Source organism: Lactuca sativa, chromosome 6 (assembly GCF_002870075.4).
Source record: "Lactuca sativa cultivar Salinas chromosome 6, Lsat_Salinas_v11, whole genome shotgun sequence".
Classification (NCBI taxonomy): Eukaryota; Viridiplantae; Streptophyta; class Magnoliopsida; order Asterales; family Asteraceae; genus Lactuca; species Lactuca sativa.
Genome location: NC_056628.2, coordinates 119,114,266 through 119,132,585, shown reverse-complemented (window position 1 = coordinate 119,132,585; position 18,320 = coordinate 119,114,266). Strand labels below are relative to the sequence as shown.

Here is an 18,320-nt window from a genome sequence, read left to right as displayed (position 1 = left end):
ACCAACTCACACTCTCACACAAGATCTAGGGTTTGGGACGTTTCTAAAGGATGGAGGTTGAGAGTGATGAGAGGAAAATGAACCTTAAGGATGCTTATATAGCTCTCAAACCAGGACATTAGGGTTTTCATCTTTTATGAGTACGCCTAGCATACACAAGATTATACCCAGCGTACAAGGGCGCGCCCTAGTACGCCCAGTGTACCCTTATGTACGCGCGGCGTACTCCTTCTGGTCCCAATTTTACAAATTAGCCCTTAGGCTCTTCAAGACTTTACCCCATCCATTCCCATGGACTACAATGAAAAACTTGAGATGTTAAAGAAACCTTCTTGAATGAAACCCATTGCCCACAAAAGACCGAAACGCCTTTACTCTTGATCTTGGAAATTCATAAATAAGCACTTATAAAACAGGGCGTTACAATTCTCCCCTACTTAAATTAGGCTTCGTCCTCGAAGCCTGCAGCAATATAAACTTCCAGATGATACTCCTAGTACCTCTGATCTCAAACCGGCTCAGATTCCCTCGAATACAGGTATTGAATCTCTAAAATCCATCTCTTCCCTTGCAGGGTCCCGATCCACTGCTTCAAGCCGGCCACCGGCTTCAACGCTCATCAACTGAGTGCCACCTGAAGGCACCACCTTACTTACGTCCCAAGCATTCATTCGCAACTTGCGAATACTGGATACCACAACACTTACTGAGCTTTCACCAAGGCACTAGTCCATCTTCCTTCGCCCAGAATTGGCGATAGCCCTGATAACTTGCAACCTGGAACGAATCCTGTTCCATCCTCGGGTTCTATCCCTTACGTTCTGACAGGATACTCCATCCTTCAACACCGTTCCAGACTAATCTCGGGTCTGTTAACCTGCTGTCTCACCTTCCTCTATCCTAATCTCCAATCGGGAATCCCTTTCCTTCTCGTCTTCCAATGAGTCTGAAAACATGCATGCGCATCATCCGACATTACCACAACCTCAACAGACATCCGACCCGTATATGCTTCCATGTATCTGGTACCATCCCAGTGTTTACTACCAATAACCAAAGCATCTTCGATCATCCTTTTACTCTGCTGCCTTCCTCTTAGAGGACCCACACTCCTTCCGGAGCTACATACCTTTCCTTTCCAGGAAGTCTACTCAACCACCCTTACCGCACCCATAAGTGCCACAGAGCTAAACTCCACTCTACACTATCCATGTAGAGCAACCCTTATTCTCTAACTCTCATATACTCTGAATCCGATCACATAACTAACAATGCCCACGCATGGCCTCCAGCCATTTCCATCATCACGATAAATACTTGAGGCCAGACCATATCGACTACTATTGCATGGCGACATATTTACTCATTCTCCTCATATCGATCCACTGTCACATACAGAGTCTTCAGCATGACTGGACCGCCTTTCCAGGCCTTCAGCTTTTCTGGACCACTCTCAAAACCTTCAGCACATCCGGACCGCCCTCCTGGGCCTTCAGCCTATCTGGACCATTCCCCCGAGCCTTCGACCTGACTGGTACACCCACCAGCCTTCAGTCTATCCGGATCGCTCAAAGACTATCGCATATCACCCTGATCCATTCTTCCCGGGAACCTCTCCTACGCAGTCTGTTCTAGCCCTCTTGGGGTTCCGAACTCCAGTTCCATTCCTAAGATCCTTTCCATGGCCTAACCCAGGCCTCACATCGACCAACTCCCTTAACTGAAACCATGGTCTGTTCCCTGCCCCACTTGTCTATCACTTGCTCTAATCATGCCACACTATCGGCTAATGATATGTGCATAATTAGTTAATTATTTAGTACACATTTTTATTCATTTTTAACTAATTATGTGAATAATATGGACAAAAGGTACTTAATATTGTTTAAATTTTTTTTTCAGTCCAAAAGACATGCTTGGGAGTGAAAGAGAGCAAGGGAAAGCAATTAAAGACCAAATAATGAAGATTGAGGAACAAAAGTCCATCTACTCGGCGAGTACACGAGTCTACTCGGCAAGTCCAACTGAATATTCCAGAAGATAGCCACGCCTCCTGATCTAAGACGGATAACAACGAGTCTACTCGGCGAGTTGGGTCTGCTACTCGCCGAGTACCCCTTGTTTTGAGATATCTATAAAAATCGAACCTTTATCCGAGGGGACTACACTTTTGGCGATTTTGGAAGATCCTTCTGCGATTGAGAGCACTGGAAGACGCTGAGGAATTCTAATCTCCAACCTTTTGAAGAATTGAAGCAACTAGGTTAATCATTCCACTTAGCTTTAGGATTTGAGTATGTCTAATCTAGTTGAACTTGCTTTTGTGTGTGATTTTACTGCAACTATGAACTAATTTCGTTTTTGTTTCTATTTGGGGAATACCAAGGAACTCTTATGGTTTAATTCTTAGTTTTGATTAATTGTTTATTGGTGATCTATTAAATTAAGTTTGTTAAAGACCCTTATGCATTAATCACAATTATTTTCTATTAATTGGAAGACAATTAAGTTGCATGAACATCTCTTAGTTGTTAACCTCATATGTCTATGTGAACACCAATTCATATGCTTAGGAATAATAATTATGAAACTAAGATTAATAAGACAATAATTAGATTAATGTGTGAGCTTGTTTGAGAAACCATCAAACAAGAGGTTAATTGATTTACTAAATTGATTCACCACTACAAATCTTATTTAATCCAAATCATTAATCTAAGGAATTAATTAGTTTAAACATTTGATCACCGCTTAAATTAGTTAATTGTCTAAGGGCTAGGAGTAATGAACATGAACCTAACCACTTTTATTGGTAGCCAATAACAATTAATCTATCATAAATACAAATAACCATAGGAGTGAATTTGTTGAACCTAAATAGAAACATCTTTATCAAATTTGGTAAATTAGTTGTTTGTTTTAGTCATTTAGTTAAAAAAGTGTTGCTTAAGTTTCTAGTCTCGTAAAACTAGAAGAAAAACCTTTTATTTTCATTAATTGTTTTAGTTAAAATTAGTTGTTAGTTTAATTTTCCGTTCCCTAAGTTCGACACCTTGCTTACTAAACTATACCACTAAAAGACATGTTCACTGCCTTTGTGTGCTAAATATATTAATAAAAGTAGGGAATAAAACAAGTGCATTTTACACACATTAAGTTTTTGGCGCCGTTGTCGGGTAACGGTTCTAAATAATTAATTTAATTCCTAATTTTTTTCGATCCTTTGTGTGAGTTTACTTGCATAAAGTTACTTTATTGCAGTTAGTAGTTAGTAATTAGGTTTCAGTATCTGTTTTAGTTTTAATATTAAGTTTATAATTTTTTTCAAAACCACACTGGTACTCGCCGAGTGCAGTCGCACCTACTCGGCGAGTAGCAGCGTAATCAGCAGTTAAATTTTCGATTTCTTTTAGTACAATTTTTTTTGTTCTTTTTACGCTTTTATTCTGTTTATTTCAGGACTTTCATGACCAGAGGATCAAACACCCTGCTGGTACCCCCGTTTGAAGATCCCGAAACCGCATTGAAAAGAAACAAGGGAAAGGACGTCGAGAGTTCAAGTACACCAAAGAAGTCACCCTTGTCCAATTTGAAGATTGTTTTTGGGAAAAAGAAGAGCAGCAAATCAGGAGCATCCAACGCTTCCTTAATAATCGACAAACCGGCTAAGGAGGATATCGAGTACGAGACCGAGGAAGAAGAGGACCCGACATACGAGCACGAAACCGAGTCCGAGGAAGAGTTAGCTGTCACAATGGCTAACATTGATGAAATCCCTATGGGAGAATGGAAGAAGAGGATGTGGGACGACACTGGCCCGGGACTTGTGCAACCCGAAATTCCCGCGACTGCTACCTTCGAGCTAAAGGGTCATATCCTAGCTTTACTTAAGGAAATACCTTTTTATGGAAAAGACCATGAAGATGCCTACAAACATTTGGATGAAGTCAATGATGTAGATGATTACTTCAATGTTCCAAATGTGCCCCGCGAGACTCAACTACTTCGTATGCTTCCGGTGACATTCAAGGGTGCTGCAAAAGACTGGCTCAAGTCACTTCCCCCCGGATCAGTCACCACTTGGGCCAAGATGAAAGAAGAATTCATTGATCACTTTTGCCCACCTTCCAAGATAGCCAAGTTGAAGAAGGCCATTGCTAACTTTGAACAACAAGCTGGAGAGTCGCTATATGAAGCATGGGAGAGGTACAAGAGCTTACTAAGAAACTGCCCACACCATGACCTTAACAGCCAGCAAGAAGTATCCATCTTCTATGATGGAGTCAATGTCACAACCAGGCAGTTACTAGACTCGCAAGGCCCGCTCACAAAGAAGCCACCCCCGGTGATCAAAGAATTGATTGAAGAATTCTCTAAACACTCTAGAGAATACCACAACCCTAGGCATGATGTCACTAGGGGAGCCGCTTATGCAGCTATTGAAGACTTATCCGCGGTCATGGCTATGCTAAAAACAATGGATAGGAGGATGGATATCAAACAATCCATGCTATTCGGGTGGGTTGTGAAAACTGCAATGGGCCTCACCTCACTAGAGACTGTGATTTAGATGAGAATGGCAACAAGAAGGCGCAAGTGTGTTATTCAAGTGGAGATCGATACGATGAAGACTGGCGCAAACAAAAGAAAGACTGGCTCCCTTATGAAGAGTACAAGAAAGCCAAGGAGGAAAGGTTTAGGCAAAAAGGGAGAGGGTTCTACCAAAAGGAGGAGCCGATGCAAGAAAGGAAGCCAAGCTTGGAAGAAATGCTCACAAAATTTGTAGCTGCTTCAGAAAAAAGACATAGTGACCATGATGCTGCAATTCAAGAAACAAGGACCATGCTAAGGAACCAGCAAGCATCTATCCACAATATAGAGACACAGATTGGGCAACTTGCTCAACAAATCAACCCAACTTGCTCAACAAATCAACCAAAGGTCACCGGGCGAACTTCCTAGCAAAACTGAAAATAACCCACGAGGCGCGCACATAAACATAGTCACAACAAGAAGTGGGAAGATAATCACTCCCCTGATATCTATTCAGACTGAGTCATCCAAGAAATCACAGAAGGAGGAGGCAGAAAAGCAAGCAGAAAACCAAGAAATGCACTCTGACAGTCCTACTCGCCGAGTACCACGTATGGACTCGGCGAGTACATCACAAAATCCCACCGCACAGATTCCTGAAAAACTTTACCAGCCTCCCATGCCATACCCAGCCCGAGCTAAGAAAGAGAAGCAGGAAGAGGAGTATCAGAAGTTTCTAGATCACATCAAGACTCTTCAAATCAACATACCCTTCATTGAAGCCGTCATGCAAATGCCCAAGTATGCGAAGTTCCTTAAGGAACTTCTCACCAATAGAAGGAAGATGGAAGAAGTGAAGAAGGTAGTACTCAATGAAAACTGCTCAGCTGCTATGCTAAATAAGCTACCAAAGAAGAAAGGTGACCCGGGGAGTTTGACCTTACCTTGCCAATTTGGCAACTTGACCATCATTCATGCCTTAGCCGATTCGGGAGCAAGTGTGAATCTAATGCCATATTCGTTCTTTAAGAAGCTGGATCTCCCGGAACCAAGGCCAATTCGCATGGCAATACACTTGGCAAACAAAACAGTCACCTTCCCAAGAGGCATATGCGAAGACATACTAGTCAAGGTGGACAAATTCGTCTTTCCTGCTGATTTTATCATCCTAGACATGGAGGTGGATCCACAAGTGCCAATCATCCTTGGAAGACCCTTCCTCAACACGGCAAGTGCCATAGTAGACATGAGGGACTCAAAACTCACCTTGCGGGTAGGAGAAGATTCAGTCACATTCGGAGTGGACCAAGCCATGAAGTATTCAAGGAATAGTGACGACACGGCATTCTCAATCGATATGTTAGATGAGTTACTGGAGGAAGGCATAACTGAAGATTCCATCAAGTTCACAACTGAGGATGAATAATTTGATCCAGAAAAAGACTTGATGGAAATTGAAAGATTGCTGGAAGAAGCCGACTACGAAGAATTGGTAAAGAACACAAACAGTTCTACTCGCCAAGTAGGACCGATATACTCGCCGAGTACCTCTGAAGAAAAGGCAGAAGTCGTGAATATAGCCACAAACTCGTCGAGTACCCTACCTGCACTCGGCGAGTCCAACAGTCAGAGCCAAAAATCAGAGCTTAAAACTTTACCAGATCATTTGGAGTATGCCTTTCTCGAAGAAGGCAACCAAAAGCCAATAATTATAGCCTCTGACCTGACCAATTCTGAAAAAGAAGAACTCGTGCAAGTGTTGAAGAAGCGGAAACGGGCCATAGTATGGAGCATCACCGACATCAAGGGAATAAGTCCATCCTATTGCTCCCACAAGATCAACCTGGAAGAAGGAGCAAAGCCGGTTGTACAGCACCAAAGAAGACTGAACCTGAATATGCAAGAAGTAGTCAAGAAGGAGGTGGTCAAGCTTTTAGATGCGGGAATTATATATTCCATTTCCGACAGTCCATGGGTGAGTCCGGTCCAAGTAGTGCCCAAAAAAGGAGGGATGACGGTCATAACTAATGAAAAGAACGAGCTAATTCCGACACGAACGGTAACCGGTTGGAGAGTGTGCATCGATTATCGAAAGCTAAACGATGCCACTCGTAAAGACCATTTTCCCTTACCTTTTATTGATCAAATGCTAGAAAGATTATCGGGCCATAGCTATTATTGCTTTCTAGATGGATTTTCGGGTTATTTTCAAATACCCATAGACCCAATGGACCAAGAAAAGACCACATTCACTTGCCCAAGTGGGACTTTCGCTTATAGACGCATGCCTTTTGGGTTATGCAATGCACCCGCGACTTTTCAAAGGTGTATGACAGCTATATTCCATGATATGGTGGAAAAATTCATGGAAGTTTTTATGGACGATTTTTCCGTTTTTGGATCATCTTTCCATGATTGTCTCACTAATCTTGATTTAATGCTTGCTAGGTGTGAAAAAACCGACTTGGTACTCAATTGGGAGAAATGCCATTTTATGGTCAAGGAGGGTATAGTGTTGGGCCACAAGATTTCCAAACTGGGAATTGAAGTGGATAGGGCAAAGATAGACACTATTGCCAAATTACCCCCACTAACCAATGTGAAGGGTGTGACATCCCCAAAATCACGACCAAAAAAGACCGGTTTGTTTATGCTTTATAAAAATCAGAGTACTTCATTTTATAAAAATGTTGCGGAATTTGTTCCCAGAAAAACATGGTAAATACGTTATTAAAACATTTTCGAAGAAACGTATTTATTTCATTTTAAAACGTTTGGGATGTCATCGTTAATACAGAAACATAAGCATAAACAGAACTTACAATTATTTACACTAGTGATCAACATCTCTTTAAATCTCTTTGTGTAATGTGACTTCATATTAACACCTGTGATATAAATAAACTGAGTGGGTCAGGTTGGGAAACCTGGTGAGTACATAGGGTTTTCAACCCACAATAATATAGTTATTATGTTTAAACAATCAAACAATCAACCCAATTACCCATCCCCATTATCTTCTTTTAGTCTTCCCTAAGGATATTATCTCAAGGGTCATCTCCTATATCATATTTACTTCTCATCTCCTTACATCGTATTTCCTTATTTGACTGTTCCTACGAACTTTACCTAAGGATCATCGCCCACATTGCATAGACAATACTAATCCGGGGATTACTCCCTCAATATGTGTCTAGCAAGAGTTAAGGTATCATCGCATGATTACGCAGCCACAACATCACCTGGACTTGTAAATCATGATAAGGGTTAGTCTATCATCGCATGAATACGTAGCCACAACATCGCCTGGACTCGTACTTCATAATAAGGGTTAGACTATCATCGCATGAATACATAGTTTCAACATCGCCTGAACTCGTAATTCATCACCTACAGGTTACTAGCCTGCTGGTGTTTCCACGGGGTTGTCTATAATAGTCCGTGGTCGCCATCTATAGTCTAGTAGATGACTACATCTCCAAATTGTCGGACAAGGTTGTAGTATCCTACGTCACCGATTCATAATCACCTATCTATCCTCACCTAATTATCATCATCTTCCTATCATCACCTATCTCTCATTATTTTATTTCATCACTCACCAACTATTTCATCTACCCATGTTTTATCCCAACATATTCGTAGATATAAAATAAATATACAGTTTAAATCATTTAAAACATGTATAAATAATTCATCCAGCATAGATAACAAGTATTCAAACAATATGCACACATAGCACGTAATTTATATTAAAATACTTCATATCTATGTGTAAGATGAAAGGGACCATGCACTCACCTGAGTAGGTGGTGACTCAACACTCGGACAACGCTTCGATACTCTCAAAACGATATTCCTTCGATAAAACCTAGTACCGATACCACTAGGGTTTAGTTTAACGATAACCGCGACAAATTAATTAGTCTGACTATTATTAAGCGTTAATAACGCTCAATATAACTCATAATAATAGCTCAAATAATTATTTTAAGGACCTAATAACATTCCTATAATTATTTGAAAGCTATATAAAAAAATTGCGTAAGCGTAGCACACTTACAACGAATTTTATCGAAAACCGGGACTTAATTGGAGCGGCGTTTCAAAACCGAAAAACTCCTTTTTCTCGGGACTCCGGGAGCCTCGGGGCTTCCCTAGGGTGCTAAGGGGTTTTTCTAGGGTTTAGGGGGGTTTAGATGAGCTAGAGAGAGAAACTAGTGAGAGAAAGAAGTGGATTTGGAGTGAAAAACTCGGAATGGCTCGCATGCTATTTATAGCCCCAGCAGCCTCGGACTACGCGGCGCGTCCAGCAGCTACGCTGGGCGTAATCTCGGATTGGGTCGCCAGCTCGCACCAGCTGGCTCGCACTTCGGAAGAGGATAAGGACCGAGGGTACGCTGGGCGTACCGAACTCCGACGCGGGGCGTAAAGCGAAGCGAGGCGACGTGGCGAGATCCGAAGGGCGCTCTGTTGATCGACGATGGACGGCTGCGATGAGGCCACGTCATCTATCTCGCATCAGATTTCGCAAATTGCATGCCCATCTTTAAAAATTCATAACTTTCGCGTACGACCTCCGTTTTCGACGTTCTTTATATCCACGCGAAGGTGGGAACGTACTCTACAACTTTCGTTTAGACTTCGTCGGCTAATTTTGGCTCGATTTTAAATTTTATATTATTAACGGGCCGAGACACGATTGGTCCGTTAAATCCTCATAACTTCTTCATCTGACACCCGTTTTCGCCCATCTTTTTCTCGTTACGCTACTCTCAACGAGATCTTTGATTCTCGTTTAGGTCGTGTCGGCTAAAAACCGCTTGATCTAATATTCGAATTTCGGGCTGTACACTGCTAGTACGAAACTTCGAAAAATCATAACTTCTTCATACGAAGTCAGATTTGGGCGTTCTTTTTATCGATGTTCTTAGTTTAATATATTCTATGACTTTCGTTTAGATTGCTAAAGCTAAATCTCACTCTATCGTAAATTCACTATTTACACTTCCCGGTATTGTGCCGGTTTCGTCGCGAAACTTCAACGGGTCATAACTTCTTCGTTATAACTCGGATTTCGGCGTTCCTTATATGTATGGAAACCTTGTGACATACTCTAAAACTTGGTTAAGATTATTTATTCTAAATAATCTTTTGTCGAAAAGTCGTTTTCGACCCCTATTGCCTCTAAATTGACTAGCCCGGATTCGCGGGCGTTACAAAGGGCATTAGGAGTTTTCTAGGACACGCGGGTTTTTACCGGCGTTTCATAAAAGATTTTTCCAAAATAACTAGACCTCAAACACAACTACTACTAAAAGATGCACCATTTAATTTCACAAAAGAGTGTTTAGAGGCATTTGAATTTTTAAAGGAAAAACTAACTAATGCCCCGATCATTATTGCACCAAATTGGAACTTACCTTTTGAGATTATGTGTGATGCTAGTGACTATGCATTAGGAGTTGTCCTTGGTGAAAGGGTTGATAAGCACTTTCAACCCATATATTATGCTAGCAAGACTCTAAACCCAGCCCAAGAAAATTACACCACCACTGAAAAAGAATTACTAGCTGTGGTGTATGCCTTTGACAAATTCCGCCCTTATTTGGTTTTATCTAAAACCACTGTTTTTACTGACCACTCGGCTATCAAGTATTTGTTTTCCAAACAGGATGCCAAGCCAAGACTGATACGATGGGTGCTACTTCTTCAAGAATTTGACATAGAGATACGAGACAAGAAGGGAATGGAGAATGTGGAAGCTGACCACTTGTCAAGGCTTGAGAACCCGCAATTGCAAGAAGATAAAGTTGGAGACAACTTCCCGGACGAGTACATCATGGTGACAGTGGGAGAAGAGCCATGGTTCGCGGACATAGCTAATTATTTAGCTACAAAATACATCTCGAAAGACTTTAGCAGTCAACAAAAGAAGAAATTATTTGCTGAATTAAAATATTACTTTTGGGATGAGCCATACCTCTTCCGAAGCTGTGCGGATGGAATCATAAGAAGATGCGTATTCGGGAAGGAAAGCCGGAAAATACTAAAGCATTGTCATAGCGGGCCCACGGGTAGACATCATGGAGCACATTACAGGCGAAGAAGATCTTTGACATTGGGTTTTATTGGCCCACAATTTTTAAAGATGCAACCCAATTTGTCAAAGAATGCGATGCTTGTCAAAGGGTGGGAAACATTTCATCTCGAAATGAAATGCCACAACATAGTATCCAAGTATGCGAGGTGTTCGATGTGTGGGGAATTGATTTCATGGGACCATTTACCATGTCTAAAGGAAACAAATACATACTAGTGGCGGTGGATTACGTATCTAAGTGGGCGGAAGCACAATCATTACCAAAAAAATGACGGACGGGTGGTAGTACGGTTTATAAAGAAACTATTCTCACGATTTGGAGTCCCGAAAGCCCTTATAAGTAACCGAGGCACACATTTTGCCAATGATCAATTGGAAAAGGTGTTAAAGAAATATGGGGTCACCCATAAGTTTTCCACATCATACCATCCACAAACTAGTGGACAAACCGAAGTGACAAATCGAGCCTTAAAGCGAATTTTGGAGAAATCGGTGGGGAGCAATCGCAAGGAATGGTCGAATAAGCTAGATGATGCACTTTGGGCCTTTCGTACAGTTTTCAAACACCTATTGGTACCACACCATATAGGTTAGTTTATGGAAAGCAATGTCATTTACCGGTGGAGCTAGAACACAAGGCGTTTTGGGCTTTGAAGAGGTGTAATTTTAACGTGGAGGAATTAAAGAGCAACCGGTTAATGCAAATGAATGCTCTTGAAGAACTAAGGAATGATGCATACTCCAGCTCATGGCTATATAAAGAGAAGACCAAGATGTGGCATGATAAGAGGATCAAAGATAAACAAATTCATGAAGGCCAAAAAGTGTTGCTTTTCAACTCAAGACTAAAGCTTTTCTCGGGAAAACTCAAGTCAATGTGGGATGGGCCTTTTATAGTGAAGACGGTGTTTCCACATGGTGCTATAGGGCTATTATCAAGAGATGGCACGCCTTTCAAGGTCAATGGTCATAGGGTTAAAAAATATGAAGAAGGAGTCCCCCGGAATGAAGGAATGGAAGAGTTGCTGTTGCTGGAAAAGAGTGTAGCCACGTAGAAGGGGAGGAGTCCAGCTAATGACTCCCTAAAAAGAAGCGCTTCTCGGGAGGCAACCCAAGTTTCAAGTTTGCATTTTCTTTCCTTTTCTTTTACTTTATTTTTCTTTCTTTTCTTCATTTATTTTGAGAACATAACTGCTTGAGGACAAGCAATGCTTAGAGTGTGGGGTGGATGGTTTAAAAAAGGAGAAAATACATAAATTTTTCAAAATTGTCACAAAATTTTCAAACTGTAAGGTTTACTCGCCGAGTAGGCACGTATACTTGGCGAGTACCTACCCGAGTAACCCGAAAAAACGCATACTTGCACATCTACTCGGCGAGTAGGTCCTTTCTACTCGGCGAGTAGCCGATTTACACGGGTGAATTATAAGTCTATAAAAAGAGGTTTTTTTCACCCATTACACCTCATACTCACCGTGCACAGCATATCCTCGAGCAGCAGGCGATTTTCGCGATTCCAGTTCTTCGATTTTCTACTCGATTTGCATCATTCAACCAAAAAGGTAACATCTTTACACTATAAACTCCTTAAAGGTTCGATCTTTATCATGGATTTGCCCCGATTTTACTTGATTTTGGATTTGGGGGTTTCCTCAAATTCTAGGGTTTCTAATTAGCCATAAATTACGTGATATTAGGACGGATTTCTTTATGATTTGTGGTTAGATAGTCCATTACAACAAACCCCTGTGAAAAAATTGGATTATTAACCGCTATACACAGGTCCGAGACAATACGGTCCCGCAGTTCATCCTACTCGCCGAGTAGGTCGTGTACTCGGCGAGTAGATGACTATTCAGACCCACTTTCTTGTTTTTAATTACTGGGTATTGTTTGCTTGTGTGTTTGTTGGTGTTTGTATGCAGGAACCATGTTCAGAAGGGGGCAGTCTTCGCGCGGGGGAAGTCAAAATGATATTCCATGGCTTTCCTTTCAACACATAACATCCAAGTCATCCCAAACCCGGGCTAGAAAGAGGTTGGAAGCCCTCAAACAAAAGGAAATTCATCTCCCACATGCGGTTGACTGGGGTTGGCTGGGCAATGTCGGGTTAGAGGAGGAACTTACACCATATTTGGTGAAAGAGTGTAGTTTGGGGTACACCACCATTATGTGTGATGGGTGGTTACAATTGTTCAAAATTCAGGAGTCCGTGTATGCTGAGTTGTGCTGGGAGTTTTTCGCTACCATCTCATTCCGAGGTGGTAGTGACTACTACAATCCCAACGTAATCTCTTTTTCTTTGGGTGGAGAGCTGCGACAATGCAGCATTGCTGAGTTCTCGTGGAGGTTGGGAATTTATGATCAAAGCATGATGTTGATGGAAGATTTTGAAGCATTCCTGGAAAATAGCCACAAAGAACTTCCCGAGGCAGTGGTGGCCTCAACATGGTGGAACACAATCGCTAACCGAGTTTATACCCCGTCCACCGCTCAAGAAGGCCACATCCGCTCACCAATCCACCGCCTTATTCACTGATTTGTTGCCAGCACCATCAACCAAAGGAAGGATTGGGACAAGGTCCCAACCCTTGACATCTTCTATTTATGGAGTATCATTACTCCCGAAGCCTTTTGCAACCTCCCGTACTGCATTGCCAAATTCCTTGCCGAAGGGGCGGTCAAGGAGAAAGTCAATTCAAAAATCAATGGAGGAATGTTTATCACTCGACTGGCCAAGTCATTTGGGATACTTGATCTGCCGCAAGCTAGGGCACTCACGGTTATCCACCCTCCACCATTCAACACGACATTATATCGGAGGGCGAGGATAGTCGAGAAGTTTGGTGACTCATTCACCATCCCACATGAAGATGAGTCGGCGATTCCGGAGGAGCCGGGAAGGCGGGTCAGACAGCGTAGCGAGCGGGTACGAGAAGACCCACCGGTTATTCCGGTGGAGGAGGATAATGATGGATGGAATCAATTAGAGTACCGCCGCTACCTAGATGACATTGGGCAAGGGGTGAACTACAATAACCAATCTTTTGAATATCTTTTTCAACAAATGAATATCACCCCAAGGCCCGGTCCCGGATATCCATATATCATGACTTGGGATGAGCGGATGAGGAGGAGAGCCGGAGAAGGAGGAAGTCGCACGGGAGGAGCCGATATGGAGGATTAATGATGAAGAATTGTTTTCTTTTATGTTTTTTTATGATGTTTTAATTATGTTTTTGACAAATGTTAAAACACTTGGATGATGTTTGTTTTGGTGGTTTGATTATTAGCGTCACTTTTAGTTGTTCAATTTTTTTTTCAGGAAAGAAGATTAGGAGGCATGCTAAGTTGAGGATCAAAAAGGGGATTAGGAGATTTTCAAGAAAAATGGAGTGTTATTCTTAGGATTGAGTCCGTGCAAGTTGAGAGTGATGGAGTGTGCTATTACTGAATGAATTAGAAGAGAGGGTCAGGTTGCATTTCCAAACTAGAGTCGAATGGAGCATCAGTTATTAATTTTGGAACTGACAGTTCTACTCGCCGAGTGCACAAATTCTACTCGGCGAGTACCTGAGTTATTGCACGACATCGATCTGAGACGAGATCTACTCGCCGAGTCCACGATACTACTCGCCGAGTAGGCTGCCAATTTTCGAATTCCAGAACTGCTTTGGGCACTTTCACTGCAACATTTACCCACTTTTTGGGAGGAATTGTCTCTGGAGAGATTCTAAAGAAGCTTGTTCCTTAAAATTTTCGAGCTGTCAACCACACGAGACGCATGACACCCGAGCCATGGATGACCTGTTCCCATGGTGAAAGTCAAGAGAAGAAGGAGCTAAAGAAAAGAGTATCAACCTATCGACTGCTACCCTAGGGGAGTTTGTTCCAATTCTCTCTATATTTGCATTTTTATGTTTGCATAATATGCAATGAGGGCATTGCATAAAATAAGTGTGGGGTAGGGGGTTGGTCACATAAATAGAAAACTTAGAATCTTAATTTAGGCTAATTTTAAAATTTTGTTGCATACAAAAAATATTACTTAGAATTTAATTAGGATTCCATGTTAGAATTGTGTTGATAATTGCATGATAACCCAAATGTTTAGTTTAGCCTATATACGTTCTAGTGCATTTGTGGCTTCCTTATTCCAGTGAAATCATGGGACAAAAACACGACCCCGCTCGGCCGAGGGATGCAATATGTTTAGCAGTCTAAACCTGAAATGTATCCAGGAAAATTGTTATCGTTAGTCAATAAAGGTTGAGATTGAGCGCCCCTGCTTAAGCATGTAGGGATTTGAGTGAAAAAAAGTGAGGTACATGTAAAAAAATAAAAAAAATAAAAAAAAAGAGAGGATTACAAGAAAAGTTTGAAGAATTGTTGGAGCATCAAAGTCAAATATGAAATTAGAAGATCAAAAATTTCAAGAAATTCAAAAAGTTGAAGATACCAAAAATCAAACAATAAAAGGTGGTGAATGCAAAGAGATTAAAGATCAAATTACCAAAGGAAGTGAAGAATTCCAAAAGAGCTCCATAGTGGTATCGAAAAGTTGTAATTCTAGATTATGTATGCTTGGGTTGCTCAATTAAAAATACCTTGAGGGTAAGAGGTTTTCTGAGGATGGATTCGAAGGGTTGCATAAAATGAGCATAGTTCGGGATGAGTGGGCAAGTGTTTATGAGGATTGTGAGTATTTGGAGTATGGGAGGTCCTTAGGAAAAATTTTAGACACAAATGCACGCGTTGCGGTCTCGGCATAATGGCTGGGTTAGATTGGAGTTGTCATATGTGATTCTAATATGTTTAAAATTTAGTTTTGCTTGGGGGCAAGCAAAAGTCAAGTGTGGGGTATTTTGATATGTGCATAATTAGTTAATTATTTAGTATACATTTTTATTCATTTTTAACTAATTATGTGAATAATATGGACAAAAGGTACTTAATATTGTTTAAATTTTGTTTTCAGTCCAAAAGACATGCTTGGGAGTGAAAGGGAGCAAGGGAAAGCAATTAAAGACCAAAGAATGAAGATTGAGGAACAAAAGTCCATCTACTCGGCGAGTACACGAGTCTACTCGGCGAGTCCAGCTGAATATTCCAGAAGATAGCCACGCCTCCTGATCTAAGACGGATAACAACGAGTCTACTCGGCGAGTTGGGTCTGCTACTCGCCGAGTACCCCTTGTTTTGAGATATCTATAAAAATCAAACCTTTATCCGAGGGGACTACACTTTTGGCGATTTTGGAAGATCCTTTTGCGATTGAGAGCACTGGAAGACGCTGAGGAATTCTAATCTCCAACCTTTTGAAGAATTGAAGCAACTAGGTTAATCATTCCACTTAGCTTTAGGATTTGAGTATGTCTAATCTAGTTGAACTTGCTTTTGTGTGTGATTTTACTGCAACTATGAACTAATTTCGTTTTTGTTTCTGTTTGGGGAATACCAAGGAACTCCTATGGTTTAATTCTTAGTTTTGATTAATTGTTTATTGGTGATCTATTAAATTAAGTTTGTTAAGGACCCTTATGCATTAATCACGATTATTTTCTATTAATTGGAAGACAATTAAGTTGCATGAACATCTCTTAGTTGTTAACCTCATATGTCTATGTGAACACCAATTCATATGCTTAGGAATAATAATTATGAAACTAAGATTAATAAGACAATAATTAGATTAATGTGTGAGCTTGTTTGAGAAACCATCAAACAAGAGGTTAATTGATTTACTAAATTGATTCACCACTACAAATCTTATTTAATCCAAATCATTAATCTAGGGAATTAATTAGTTTAAACATTTGATCACCGCTTAAATTAGTTAATTGTCTAAGGGCTAGGAGTAATGAACATGAACCTAACCACTTTAATTGGTAGCCAATAACAATTAATCTATCATAAATACAAATAACCATAGGAGTGAATTGGTTGAACCTAAATAGAAACATCTTTATCAAATTTGGTAAATTAGTTGTTTGTTTTAGTCATTTAGTTAAAAAAGTGTTGCTTAAGTTTCTAGTCTCGTAAAACTAGAAGAAAAACCTTTTATTTTCATTAATTGTTTTAGTTAAAATTAGTTGTTAGTTTAATTTTCCGTTCCCTGAGTTCGACACCTTACTTACTAAACTATACCACTAAAAGACAGGTTCACTGCCTTTGTGTGCTAAATATATTAATAAAAGTAGGGAATAAAACAAGTGCATTTTACACACATCAGCTAACAACGCTGATAAATCTAAACAACTAACCAATCTTGGATACTTGCTGTTTTACCGGAGAATTTTCCAATTCTCCCCACTTAGTGCACTGACTACTAACCGCCGATGCCCAAAACCGGCACAACTCAATCGCCCTTACTCCATATATTCCCTCTTATCCATGAACTGACTCCCTCGGGAGTGAGCAACCTCCACTGAATAACCCTTCCGCCATCGTATACCCGAACTCCAAGGGAGTTCGAACCCCGACTGAACACTTCTTGCATCGCAGTCGCTATTCCTAGCAACGAGATCATAAACCTTATCTTTCGACCAAGAATCCCACTGAACGCTAACCAACTACAACTCCTAACTACTAAGGTCCTCAATCATACCATGATTCATGTGAAAAAGGCGAATAGATATACAATACCACATAATCAACAAGATAACAAGATATCAAAAAGGAAACATACCTGCCACTGCATCCGGCTTTGCCCTGACCTCCTCTGCTGTAAGCTGGAATGCACGTCCCTGAGCCCTCGGAGGCTCCGCTCCTCCCTGACCCCCACCAGTAATCCTCTGTTGGGTTAAATATTTATTCAAGTGTTGCGTCTTTGGGCTCGGTTATTTATTTACTTTATTTGTATTCCGGTTTGGGCCTGTCCAACCGAGTGCCCATTTTGTTTAGTATATAAGTATATGCTTGCATGCATATTAGGTTAACGATTAATCTAGAGCGTAACGATAGTATTACAGATTTCTTTGATCGTTCTTGTAACCTACCAATCCTCTACAGTTGATGTTCTTAATCGAGCTCTTCTGAGGATTTTGTTTTAATCATTCGACACGTTTGATTCACTTTTTCCTTGTTCTTATTTTCGTGTTCTTGCTATTTTTTATAATTATTTACCTGTTTAAGATCTAATCGATCTTCAAAGATTAACGTTTTAATCTCATCAATTGGTATCAGAGCGGGACGCTGTGTAATCGATACACATCTTTTCTGTAAAAAGGTTTCAATTAGGGTTTTTCCGCAACTACCGATATTTATTGAGCCGTCATCTCATTATTGACGTATCTTGATATTTATTGTTTTGCCCTAATCTGCTTTATTACAAGTCTGATCTTTGAACAGGTTTTTCGATCATAATGGACGAGTCGCAATCAAATCCTATCAATATTTCCAACAACATCGGTTCAACCACGAAGATTCCAATCCTATACACCCATGACTATGAAGTATGGGCGCATCACTTCGAAGACTACGTGATAGGATCTGAGGATAATGGATACCTCATATGGGAAGCCATCATTAATGGACCGTTTTCTCATTCTGCAACGTCCAGGATTATTAAAACTCAAAAGGAGTACAATGATCTGCTGAAGGATGTTAAAGATATTGCACAAGATGAAAAAGACAAATTCCAGTGCAATATCAAGGCGTTAAGGTTAATCAGATTCGCCCTTCA

The 18,320-nt window shown here is 40.8% G+C and overlaps 1 protein-coding gene and 1 non-coding gene across 2 annotated transcripts; one reads left to right on the top strand and one right to left on the bottom strand.

Moving 5' to 3' along the window:
* Window positions 1-4,138: 4,138 nt before the first annotated feature.
* On the bottom strand, window positions 4,139-4,245 carry LOC111916483 (small nucleolar RNA R71). Its single transcript, XR_002858531.2, has one exon. It is a non-coding gene; the product is annotated as a small nucleolar RNA R71 (small nucleolar RNA).
* A 1,132-nt stretch (window positions 4,246-5,377) lies between these two features.
* LOC128126860 (uncharacterized) lies at window positions 5,378-5,959 on the top strand. Its single transcript, XM_052765005.1, has one exon. It carries the CDS (start codon window positions 5,378-5,380, stop codon window positions 5,957-5,959), a length of 582 nt encoding a protein of 193 aa, XP_052620965.1.
* The last annotated feature ends 12,361 nt before the right edge of the window (window positions 5,960-18,320 follow it).